This window comes from Rhinolophus hipposideros, assembly GCF_964194185.1.
Source record: "Rhinolophus hipposideros genome assembly, chromosome: 23".
NCBI lineage: Eukaryota > Metazoa > Chordata > Mammalia > Chiroptera > Rhinolophidae > Rhinolophus > Rhinolophus hipposideros.
In genome coordinates, this window is record NC_138069.1 from 25,733,516 (window position 1) to 25,746,810 (window position 13,295).

The 13,295-nt window shown below is 42.3% G+C and overlaps 1 protein-coding gene across 2 annotated transcripts in view; it reads left to right on the plus strand.

Annotated features, from left to right (window-relative positions):
- Positions 1–13,295, plus strand: part of GRIA1 (glutamate ionotropic receptor AMPA type subunit 1) — a 283,850-nt gene that overhangs the window by 141,722 nt on the left and 128,833 nt on the right. For both annotated transcript variants that reach the window (XM_081034833.1, XM_081034834.1), the window contains exons 3-5: positions 4,282–4,521; positions 6,954–7,138; positions 12,013–12,066. In XM_081034833.1, coding sequence (XP_080890959.1) covers positions 4,282–4,521; positions 6,954–7,138; positions 12,013–12,066 — 479 coding nt within the window. The remainder of the gene's footprint in view (positions 1–4,281; positions 4,522–6,953; positions 7,139–12,012; positions 12,067–13,295) is intronic.

Consider the following 13,295-nt stretch of genomic DNA (forward strand, 5'->3'; position numbering starts at 1 on the left):
CACTGGAGGTTGCTCAAAGATTGTCCAGCAAATAACTAAAGTGTTGTCAATCAGTAAACATTTTTCAGTTAATTAGACTAGAATCTAGAATGTTAAAACCTGAAGACACGTTAAATATTGTGGAGTCTAAAGTATCATTTTACAGATGAGAAACCTGAGCCCCAGAAAGAGTGTGGGGTTTACTCAAGGTCACATAAGTATTAGGTTGTGATGAAACCAAAAAGAGAAACCAATAGGTCTTCTGACATCTAATCTAGTACTTTTCCTACAAGACAATGTTATCTCTTTGAATATTTATTGTGACAGATTCAAAGAACTACCCTACAATTACTAATTATGCATCTCAACTTTTAACCAATGACTTTATTCTCCCACAGGACTTCGACCTACAGAGTCTCTGTATCTCTCTGTTTCTCTGTCTCTCAATCTCTCTCTCTCTCTCTCTCTCTCTCTCTCTCTCTCTCTCTCTCTCTCTCTCTCTGTCAGTAAATGCAGGCCAGGCTGCCACCAAGCCATGCTCTTTTAGGGAATCATGAGTCAATGTACCCATGTAACCTTAGAAGGAGGATACGGTACTTGGTTTAAGGAAGAGAGATTTGCAAAAGGGAACAGTAGGGAGATCATTCGAGAGGAGAAAGTCCTGGCCTCTGGTGCGTCTAAGGATTTGATCACATCTACTTGCTCTTATTTCTCATCTCAACTTTTCCTCCCCTACTTATAAACTTTTAGCAAGAAACACCAGCCATGAGAGTCCCAGAGGCCCAGCTAAAGGTGTGAAACCAAGTAGATGACATGAGGGAATAGATCTGGAACATAAGAATTATATCCCAAAGGATAATATTTCATTGCAGCAAGGAGAGAAGAGATCCTAAAAAGACCGAAGAGAACATATTATAATATTTTAACAGGGTTTATGGGCTCCTTACATACACTTCACCCAGCAAGATGGATTGTGCTTTTTGACAAATCTATATTTAACATGGGGGGGATAATATACATCATATGCTTCCTGGTAGAGAAATTCATATTTATGGAAATCCTGATTCTGGCAATTACAGCAGACGTTTAATGGCAGTGCTTATTGTCTGCTGTGAGCAGATGGAGTGTCCTTATTAGGGTGAAAGAGAAAACATAGTGACTTTAGAGGAGTAGAAGGTCCAGGGTGACCCAACAGTCATCTCTCTTTGGGCCCAGCTGCTCCTCATTCCCTACTGTGAGTTATGTGACCCTCTTGTCAAGCATTCATCATTCATTCAACAAATATTTATTAAGCATCTACCACGCCCCAGGCGCTATCCTGGCTTTAGGGCACAAATGAGCCCCCACTGTTTTCATAACAATTAACAGTGACTCAAGCAGCCACAGGTATAAACAAGAAAATGATTCCAAATAATAATTACAATAGAGAAATAAGACAGAGTGGTGGGATAGAGACCTATGGGAGGTGGGTGGTGAGGGGAGGGGAGAGTCCTCATTTAGGAGAAGTGATGAAGGAAGGTCTTTCTAGGAGGTGAGATTTGAGCTGAGATACAACTACTGAAAAGGAGTGACCTTTGCAAAGAGGGAAGAGCATTACAGGCAGAGGAAGGAAACAGCTACTGCAGAGACTCCAGGGCTGAATGAGCTCGCGGCCCTGAGGCCAGTGTGGCCAGAGAAGGCGACAGGTGTGGTGTAAGGTAGGAGAGGGCAGAGGGGCACGTCATTCAGGCTCTGAGTCATGATGAGGTGTTCAGGGAATTTTTGACTCTGTACAATGGGAACCCTCAACACTTGTGAGAGATTTTGTGTAATGAAGGGAAACATTGTTTTGTTTATTTTGTTTAATTGAAAAGATGCCTCTGGCTTCTGGGTGGAGAATGGATGTCACCGCTGAAAAGGAAATGCCATAAAACCAGAGTCCACGAGGACCACCGTCAGATATCAGGAGGATGTGGAGTGGCTTAAGAGCAAGCATTCCACGAGGTTCTGGTCTCAAACAGGGGTCTGTCCGTGGACTTGGCACCTTGATAGGTAGTGAATGCCCAGTAATCAAAACTACACAAGCAGATGTTAACGGTTACCTGCCAGCTCTCCTGTACATGGGGTGCTGGTTTCAGTGGAAGCTGGACAGATAACTTGTGTGGTTCAGTTGCAATCTTTACACTTTGAGAGGCAACTATTTCCAAGCCCATTATCTCTAGGGACTGACTGAGAACTGAGACTCTTGATAGACAACTGGGTACCAGTGACCAACTGCATTCTTCACTGCAGCATGACCCAAAGGTTAAAAGTATTCCCCAACAAAGGGTCCTGAGGACAAATATATTTGACAAAATCTGAGTTCAAGTTGAACGGGATTCTCACGGTCTTTTAATGTAGTTAGTGTGCAGTATGAACCTCCGAGGTGAGGATAGGGCGTGCGTCATTTTCCAAATGTATTTGACCAGAGAAGTTTGTTCTTTTCTAAAGAGCATCTTGTGGGACTAATGTTTCATGGGACACATTTGGACAATGCTTGTGTAGCACAATTTGAGACCCCCTCCCCCATACACAAGGCAAGGGGGGGTCATGGAAGCAGGTAATGTGGTAAAGACAGCAGGTGGTCTAAGAGCATTCATCTTTCATCTTAAAAACAAAACAAAACTGATGAGACCTAAGTAATAAGTTTGTGATGAGGATTAAGTAATCTAATATATGAGAAAAGATTAAAAATTACTGTGAAATACTGTTCGTGTGATGACAAGGACTCACCTGCTTCACCATCCATATTGGGAGGATAATTTTCAGGCATTGGGGATGGTATTGGCTTTGGCCACCTGACTGGGGCAGACTGTGAACCCTCATCCTGTACCACAGTAAAATGAAGTTTAACAACAGAACGGTGGTGACCACGGGGGAAAGAGGGTGGGGGTGGCTGAAGAGCATAAGAGGGGTCAAATATATGGTAACGGAAAAAACCTAGACTTTGGGTGGGGAGCACACAATAGAATACACAGATGTCAGAGTATAATGTTGTACACCTGAAAAGTATATAATATTATTAACCAATGTTACCCCAGTGAATTTAATTTTTTTAAAAAGAAGAAATAAAACATCAGAACAACCTTATATATTTGGTTCAAAAATGAGTTTGGAATATTAGCTCCCTGAGAAGGGCCTAACTTAACATAGACATCTTAAAATCAGCTCTTGAACTTTATCAATAACCCAAGGCTGAGTTTCTCCATCTCAGGATTGATACCCGCATGCGTGTATTGGTCAATCCTGCTTCAATGTTTACTTATTCTTCATGGCTCTCAATGTATGTTGTTTGCTTCACCCTTGGAGTACTTTTTTCTAGTAAGCTTATTAATCATAAATATTCTGCTTATTTTAATAAATTTGACTTCTATTGCAATAATAATAATAATAAAGTTTAGTAGCCGACTGATGTGGAGTTTGGCCCCATAACCTTGGTCTTTTTACCATTATATTCTAACTAGCAGTATAACCAACCACAAACGAGGATTAGGAACTGCACAGGGATCTTACAGAATATTCACACAGCTAAGCTATTACTATGGCTGATACACTAGGGGGCCTGGAAAATCTAGCAGGAAGTACAAACAGAAAATGAACACTGAGCAGAGAAATGTACACCAAAACCTAAGGGTAGGCTGGGAAAAATCAATACTTGTTTTCTCAAACATGAATCAGCAACAAGCTGGCAGACATCTTTCTTCCTGTAGCATCTTTGCCTTAAAGTGATGGGCAGTGTCTAGAAAGATCATTGGATTGCGGTCAAGATATCTGCTCAATTCAGATACGTCCTAGCTATGCTACCTTGGACATATTTGTTAAGTTTCTGGGCTTTAGTTTTTCCCCTTTAAAAGATGACCCAGTCATCAATTTCCTAAATCAACAAGGTTGTTGTTGAGAGAAAGTGAGAGAACATATGAAAATCCTTTGTATAATTAATAATCATGACAACATCTGGCATGGAATTGTCACCTAATAAACATTGGCTTAGATAGATAGGTGGGTGGGTTGGACAGATGAATGGGGGAGTGGGATGCATAAATGGGTAGAATGGGTAGACAGTTGGGTAGTCTGGTGGGTTGAAAGGATGGATGGATGGATGGATGGATGGATGGATGGATGGATGGATGGATGGATGGATGGATGGATTGGTTGGATGGGTGGACGGCTAGATGATGGATGGATGGATTAACTAGTGATGGATGAATAGATTAGTTTTGGAGCCATGTGAAAGCTTGTTTGCAGCGTCTTCTATCCATTAATCCTTCTCTTCTCCTCTTCCAGTCTGTTCCCAGTTCTCCAAGGGAGTCTATGCCATCTTTGGGTTTTATGAACGGAGAACCGTCAACATGCTGACCTCCTTCTGCGGGGCCCTCCATGTCTGCTTCATTACGCCGAGCTTTCCCGTTGACACATCCAACCAGTTTGTCCTTCAGCTGCGCCCCGAGCTGCAGGATGCCCTTATCAGTATCATCGACCATTACAAGTGGCAGAAATTTGTCTACATTTATGACGCTGACCGGGGTAAGCTAAGGACTAGGGAAGGGAGACTGTTGAAAGATGGAGAGAAAACTACCAGCAAGAAGGAAAATGATGCCTCCCCTCTCGCTTGAAAAGCATGGGGGAATAATCCAGAAATGCTTTATTTCTATGGACTGATTTTTCAGTGGCTAATTTCTAACTCATAGAGTGGAAACACAAGCTTTGAGAGAGTAATCTTAATGTACCATGTCACTCTACAGCTCACCAAGCTTCCATGGCTCCTGAGTCCAAACTCAAAGCCCAAGAACCTCAGGTGAATGACTTATGGCTCACAACATGTTTGTTAGGAGCATAAACTCTGGACTCAGACAGACTGGACTGAATTCCATGTTCTCTCCTTTCCAGCTGTTTGACTTTGGGCAAACTCTCTCTGCCTCAGTTTGACCATTTATGGAGTGGGGATAAAATTCTCTATGCCTTCATTTCCTCTTCTCTGTAATGAAGATCTCTGCCTCACAAAGTAGTTGTGGGGATTGAATGAGATAACGATGAGAAAGTGCTTGTCAGAGCCTGGAACATAATGAATGCTCACAGCCCTCTATGCTAGTTGCTATCCGTATCATCACCACCACCATTGTTATCTACTCTCCCAGGCCTTTCTAATTCTGTTTCCACCTAACTTTTGAATTTTATGTCACATTCTCCAAATGTGTCCTATACTTTTTACTTCTCTGCATCTTTACTATTGCTGTTCCCATTTTCTGGAAGGCATTTCCCTTTTCAAATCTACATACGCAAATCCTTCTTTTTCCCAGCCTGCTCAAACATCACTTTCTCTATTCCCTGGTGCTTAAATGGGAACTCTGCTCTTTTTTTAATTCCTGTGGTGGTCGTGTTGCACTGTATACAAAATAGTCCTATAAGAACTGAGTTGGACTGGTATAAGTAAACAAATGGAACATGCAAGGTCTGGAAACCAAGGCAGAGGAGGATTTTCCTGAGCAAACAGGAAGTTTTATAGGAGAGTGACTGTAGGCAGGCTTAGAAGACATTTGAGTAAGAGTGTAGCTTGTGAAATGGTTTTGCAGGAAGAGTTAGGCAGGCACTATTCAGATGAGAAGGAGCCGACAAGAGAAACCAGAGCACTCTCTTTTCTTAGACTTTTCTCTTTCCTCTCCTTAGTTTGATGATCTTCCTTCTCAGACAGCAGCCATTGTGAGCATCACCTCCACAAGGGCTATTCCAGTGACATAATGGAACTTGAATCCTGGAAGTGACTAAGCCAGAAAAATGTAACTTCAGTTACAGAGGATCATCTCTGGGGTCGGCAGAAGCACCCACACTCTTAAAAAGGCTTTGCCGACCTCAGAATGAGCTCTGCCATTTGCCAGCTGTGTGACCTTGAGCCAATGACTAAACCTCTCTGAGCCTCAATTTCCACATAAGTGAAACAGGGACAATAATGGTACCTACCTCACAGGATGAAGTGAATTGGAGACAGGAAAGCTAGCAGAATAGTGCCAGACAACATAGTAAACTTTTAGCATTATACTGAAACAACTTGTAGTGAAAAAGAAACAAAGATAGGAAGCCATAACAAAAATCAATCTATAGATGATTCTTGTTGGTTATTGTTGGAGGCATTAGCAGCATTACTGGGAAACAGAAACAACATATGTCCAAAAGACTGATTAATAATGCAAGAGTGAAATAACTATCTGAGGTAGGCTCCACATCTCCCAAAGATACCATGTCCTAATTCCTGGAATCTGTGAATATGTTATATTAAATGGTAAGAGGGATTAAGGGTACAGATGGAATTAAGTTTGTTAATCAACTAGTCGTAAAATAGATAATCCTGGGTTATTCATCTGGACCCAGTGTGATCACAAGTGTCCTTAAACGTTGAAGTTGGAGGCAGGAGAGTCAGTGTCAGAGTGTAACGTGAAGACCTGACCAGTCACTGCAGGTTTTGAAGATGGCAGAGGACATAAACCAGGGAAAGTCGGCATCTTTCACATGCTGAAAAGACAAGAAAATGTTCTCCCCTAGAACCTCCAGAAAGCGACACATCTTTGCTGACACCTTGGTTTTAGCACAGGGAGATTCATTTCAAACATTTGACCTCTGGCAGTATCAGATGATAAATGTGCGTTGTTTTAAGCCACTGACTTTGTGGTCATTGACAGCAGCAGAGGGAAACTAATACACCATCTAAGTCTCCAAGGTGGTGTAATGGGCTCCTCTATCCCTCAGCTACAAATTGGAAGACAACAGTTAAATTCAGTTCACACTGACGGAATACCTACTGTGTGAGAGGCAAAATATGATCCTGAGATAGACTGCACATTCATGAATTTGATTGACGGTTATTAGGTGCTACTTAGATAGCAGATTGGCACATTTAAAAAGCAGTTACCAATCCCTGTGTGTTCTGATGGCTACTTTCTCTGTCCTACTCACCCGACCTCCAGGTTTGTCAGTCCTACAGAAAGTCCTGGACACAGCTGCTGAGAAGAACTGGCAGGTGACAGCAGTCAACATTTTGACAACCACGGAGGAGGGATATCGGATGCTCTTTCAGGACCTGGAGAAGAAAAAGGAGAGGCTGGTGGTGGTGGACTGCGAATCGGAGCGCCTCAATGCTATCTTGGGCCAGGTAGTGAGCACTGCAAAGGCTCAGGGTGGGTGTGGCACGTGCTGCCAGAGGGAGCCGATGACCTTCTGCCTTGGGTGTTACGAAGAGAATTCTTGACTAGATGAGGACAGATGCCTTCTTCCTCACATGCTGTAATTCATCAAATTTAATTCTGAAATGTTAGGAAATAGCACAAACAGTGGAAGGAGCCTCGACATAGGGCTTCCCATGGTTCTCAGACCATTCGACCAAAAACTTACTTCTGGCATTTCCCTTTATTGTGAAAAAGCAAATCGCGTTGTAGTCTTTGTGAAGTGCTATCGCATTAGGAACACAGCCTGCAGAGCCAGGTTCCGGGGTTCAGCTCTGTGTGCTGTCACTCACCGGGCTAGCATTTGGCATCTCATGCATTTGGCCCACTGACCTGTGTTCAGAGTGTAAGGAGCAGCAGGACCTTCCCTTTCTCCTATTTCCTTGAACACAAGCATGTGCCTGAGAAATCAGTTGATTGCACGTTCTCTGGAAGAGCACAGTTAAACCTCAACAGTTTTTAACCAAAGGTCTCTAAGCCCCGGTTCCTCCACTTCTCAGAACAAAAGCATATGCCCTCCACAGACAGAAGTAGCAGGCCTTTGTATAGATCACTTGTCTTTTTAAATGACGGGTGTGTATACAGATGAGCCAGCAAGGAACGAGATTTTGCAATCATTTTTGAACAGTGCTATAAAATGAAAGGTGGTAGTTTCAGGTACTCACAACGTGACAGAGCCTGCGCGTGGAATCCCAACGCCAGCCCAGCAAACAATCAGAGGTCTCAGCAACAGAACAGGAGAGATTCTGAAAGTCAGGAATTCTTTAAGGCATTGACTCTGTGTTCTACTTTACAAAGCGTGGTTCTGGCCTCCCCTCTCGGAAAGACAAACTAGCCAAAATGGTTTCCATTGAGAAAGCAGTTCTCTGGGCTGGAGTCAGGGGATTTGAATTCTGGAGAAGTGAGGTAGTGCAGGGTAATGGTGAAGAGCAGAGACCAGAAGCCAGAGCGGTTGGGATTCTAGTATTTACTCATCTGTGACCTTGGGCCAAGTTTTTAATCTTTCTACATCTGAGGTTCCTGATCTGTAAAATGGGTAGAATAATAATAATGGCTTCCTTTAGGGGCTCCTGTGAGCCTTGAAAGAATCTCTACATGTAAAGCACTTAGAATCAACCCTGCGCCACAGAAAGTGATACATGTCAGCATTTGCCGACCTTGGCTATTCACAGTACCAACTAGCTCTGGCTTCTTGTCACTCCCTCAAGTGGCCTCGTCTGTCAAACAATAATAAAGATCCCTGCTCTACAAAACTAACAAAAGATTAATGAGATGGCGGTGGAGAAAGTGCTGAATGATGATTAAGGATTCTTCATAGACGGATGACTTGGCCTACATTGTTCTATAAGGGAGAACCGTTGCTACTGTTTCCTGAGTACTGGCCGTATACGAGACGTTAGGCCAAGCCATTCCCACACATAATCCCACTTCATCCTCAGAGCAACTCTATGAAACAGCTTCTATCAATTCGCCTGTTTTACAAATGAAGAAACAAGGGATTATGCTTGCCCAAGGACTCGCAGCTAGAATATAAGAAAAGCAAGAAGTCAAACCCAGCTTGGTTTGGCTACAGGGCCCAACCTCTTCAAAATGCAACTTTTCAGCCTCGCTACTCCCTCTGCCAAAGGACAAACTTGGATTTGGTAAAGAAGTTACTTGTCTGTATGCGTATTTTATACGGTAGTATATTAACTTTTTAAACTGTTGGATTCATCTACTCTGGAAGAGACCAAAGAGCTGAAAGGATCTTACGGACCACTTGATTTACCCTTTGCACTCATATTTTGCAGACAGGGTGACTGACAGTCACGTTGGCAAATGAATGACTTGCCCTGGGTTCAGACAACTAGTTAGTGACAATGAGGGTTCTAGAATTTACCTCTCCTGATTTGCAGTCTGACATCTTGGCTAACACCATCCGAAACTATCTAACACTCAGCAACCGGGATCTTTTCAGTCTAACACAAGTGTTCTGCATAACCTGAGAAGGGAGGCAGTGATTCCACCTTCCAAATAGGGACTCAATCGCCTGCCTATCTCCAGCCCCCAGACATGGAGCTAGAATACAAGCTGCATGAAGACAGGGATTTTTGTTTTGGTTTCTTCTCTGTCGTACCCTAACACAGTGCTTAGTACTAACAGGCATTCCATAAACGTTTCCTGAGTGAGTGGAAAGAATAGGGAATCGGTGAAGGCTCGAAGAAAGTTCCCCAATGTGAGACGGGTCTGGGTATCTACAGGTAGCCATTGGCTGCAGAAGAGCCTTTTGGCTGGAGAGAAGAGCACATAACGTAGGGAAGCCCAGAGGGTACAGAATGGCTTAGCAGCTGCGTGGGGCATGCTGCTGGGAGACGATGACAGGCAGATGAGCACGTGACTATCACTATCCTTGGAGAAGGTTCTAAAGAATCTGGGGTTTATTCCGTAAGCAGTGGGAAGGCAGTGAAGGTGTATGAACGGGGAACAGGGTTATTAGGAGATAATGCTTTACCCAGGTAGGACACCAAATTATATAATGCAGTCATTAAGTTCAGAGTGAGGTAGAGATCAAAGAGACCAGGACGAGGCCATCCATCACGTCAACATCGCCCTGTTTTATTGCCTTCATAGTGCTTCTCACCTGCTGAAATCTGGTGCATTTATCTGTTTTTTATATGTTTACCATCTGTCTCCTTACTAAAATGTCAATTCAGCTCAACGAGGCCATGGGGACTTGTTCATAGCATAGCGCTTGGCATATAGTCCACGTTCAATAAATATTTGTTGATTGGATTAATCAATCACAGAAGGTTTTGCGGGGTAGTTGGGATTAAAGCTCAGCTGTAAAGGTTATGAATAATCAGAGAGAACAGAAACGGCATTCCAAACACCAAGATTGTGAATTAAGGCCACCCCGTGGAAATGAGCTTTGAAAGAATGGGATCGGTGAGGCAATGGCCTCCCCATGAAATTGTACATTACCTTTATAGCACTTTGCTCAGTCTGTAGCCCTGCGTGCATTTCTGTCTGTCTCTGTTTGGTATGGGTCTGCTCCCAGTAAACTGCGACCTCCAGGAGGGCAAGCACCACACTTGATTCACTTACCGCTATATCCCCAGCACAGAGCTTGTACATAGTAAGCACTTAATAAATATTTGTGAAAGGAAGGTAGGAGAGGAGGGAAGGTAGGCCAGCAGGTAGGTAGATGAGGAAATGGGTGGGAAGGTTAGTATTGGGTTGAATCATATGAAATTGCTCATTTTTATTGGTCACAAGTCATCAGTTATCAGCGGTTTCCTCTGTTTCAATCTGTAATTTCATCTTACAGAGATTATAGTTACCCATTGCCTGAATGTGGTGGGTTTTGAAGTATCTTTTATTTGCTGTTTTGTGTTTATTAGAATCTAAATAGGTTTTTGATAAAGGTATCTCGTTGTTGAAAGGGCAGCAAACCATTTGACAAGAAGATGAAAAAGTAATGAAGAAGTATTAATAAAACTATCATCCCAATCGTATTTGAGCTCCATGGTCTAGAATTTCACAATCTAAACCACTGTTTTGGGGCATTCACGTATGCACTCACATTTAATTATTCCCTACATGAAAAAATGTGTGTGCTGCTATGCGCATATGAGTACATCCAATTAAGTAGATGTCTGAATGTGGATTTTAATAACTTTGAAAATTTATTCAATTAGAGAAGAGGCATATGTTTTATGCCTCATTGCAATAGTGCAGGGAGGAAAGCCAGGAGGTACCGACCCCAATTTGACGATTGAAAAAAATAAATAGATCAAGTTAACCTGTAGGCGGGGCTGAACCAAGGCCCACAGTCTTCCCTGGGTGGTAGGTCTGGCTACCCAGGCAAACCTCTAGGTAGTTCTTTCCACAAATTATTTTCCTGCCCGCAATGATTAGGATGGAGACAGACAGGCAACTGATTCCCTATTGGGAATGTGGAATCACTGCCTCCCTTCTTAGGTTAGGCAGTTTCAGGATGGAGGGATGTTTGGGGACCCTGGCTATTAATGAGGAACCATCATCAGGCTAATCATATGGAAAGGCTCACAAGAGTCAGGTCCCTGTCCGGACACTGCCACCAGGTTGCCGAGGAATAGGGACAAATCACTTTCCTTCTCTGAGCCTGGACTTCCCATCTGTACAGTGAGGTGCTGGACCAGGTGATTCTGACATTCCCTTCCAGCTTCTGGGTTGAGTGGCCCATTCATATCCACATATCCAACTGATTTAGGCAAGAAAGCATAAAATTCAGGGACATAAGGAACAGTATCTGAATATGGTTCAGGCAAGGAGTTAAAAGTCAAGAGCTGGTGTAGAATCATCCGTGTACCCATCTGACCACCCATCCACTCATCCAGTCATCTGTCTACCCAAGCAGCAGACATTGTCCTGAGTGACAGGGAATTCAATGCAGCATAACACTCCCACCAGGGAGAATCTCCATGCATGGGGAAGGCTTTAATGAAAGGAGAGAAGTGAGCATTTCAGCTGGGTCCTTGGGATCATGATAACACTACCCAACCCCTGGAATCAGACAGAACTAATTTCAAATTCTGCATCTGCTACTTAACAGCTGGGAAACCTTAAGGAGCTTATTTAACCTCTCTATGCCTCAGTTTCCAACTGTAAAATGAGGCTCTCCACAATGCCACCATCATTAGGAGGTTGTGATATTATCGTTGGAGTGCTTAGGATAGGGCAGGGCACCTTGTGAGTACGCAGTTAATGTTACTTCCTACTATTATTGCTGTTGTGGCTTTCATTGCTGATATGATTAAGGAATCCCCTCCCTTGTGTTTTGCAGATTATAAAGCTGGAGAAGAATGGCATTGGCTACCACTACATCCTTGCAAATCTGGTGAGTAGAGCACCCTGCAGGCTCTCAGCTTATGGGTCTTTCCATGTTTGGGGCCTAGCTTTCTTCCGTGGTCCCTGGCTGATGGGAACTGCATGGTTGAAAGGGGCAATTGGGAGCTACAACGCTAAGTCCTGGCAATATACCGACTATACCTTTTCGTCTCCACATCCCACTTGTGAAACCACAGCACACTGCTGCTGACCCTCTATTTTGACACCAGTGATAATTTTGTAGTTTATAAATACAAACATTTAAACCATAATTAATTATACTAGCACTGACAAATCTTTAACCAGAAACAATTTTCCAGCATGAACAATATAATTTCAATGTATTTGTTATCCCCTTTTCTATAAGGCATAGGTAAGATGTCATTTTTAAAAAAATTTGTTTTCATTTTAATGGATTATAGGTCTCTTTATTGGGTGTAATTACTTTTCACATTATGAATATTGGATTCATCAAATAATTTTTTTGCACATATTAAATTTTACCTAGTAACATGTGCCATTATGAGTTTTCTTTTGTGGCCATTATTTCTGACAATTCTATTTCTCCTGGGTCATGTTTTGCCATCTACTTTTTTTTGAATCACGAGGTGTGAGTCTTCCAGCAGTTTTTTCCCAAAGCTAAATGTATTTTTATTTTGCCTTTAGTCCCATTTTTTTAAAGAGTTTTATTGAGATGGAATTTATACATCATGCAGTTCATCCATTTAAAGTGTACATTTTAATGGTTTTTAATAGATTCACAGAATTGTGAAACCATCAACACAATCTAATTTTAAAACTTTCCGTCACCCCAAAAAAAGAAATCTAATATCCATTAGCTGTCATTCTCACTGTGCTCCAAATTCTCTTAGCCCTACACAACCACTAATTTACTTTATCATTTGCCTATTCTGGACATTGCATGAAAATGGAATCACACAATACATGGTCCTTTGTGACTGGCTACTTTCAACTTAGCATAATGTTTTCAAGGTTCATCTATGTTGTAGCATAAATCAGTACTTCATTCCTTTTATTGCCAAATAAGATTCCATCATATGGATATACCATATTTTGTTTATCCATTCATCTGTTGATTGACATTTGAGTTGTTTTCAATTTTTGACTATTGTAAATAATGCTGCTATGAACTTTTGTGTACAAATTTTTCACTTGAGTATATGCCTAGGAATGGAATTGCTGGATTATATGGTATCTCTGTGTTTAACCTTTGGAGGA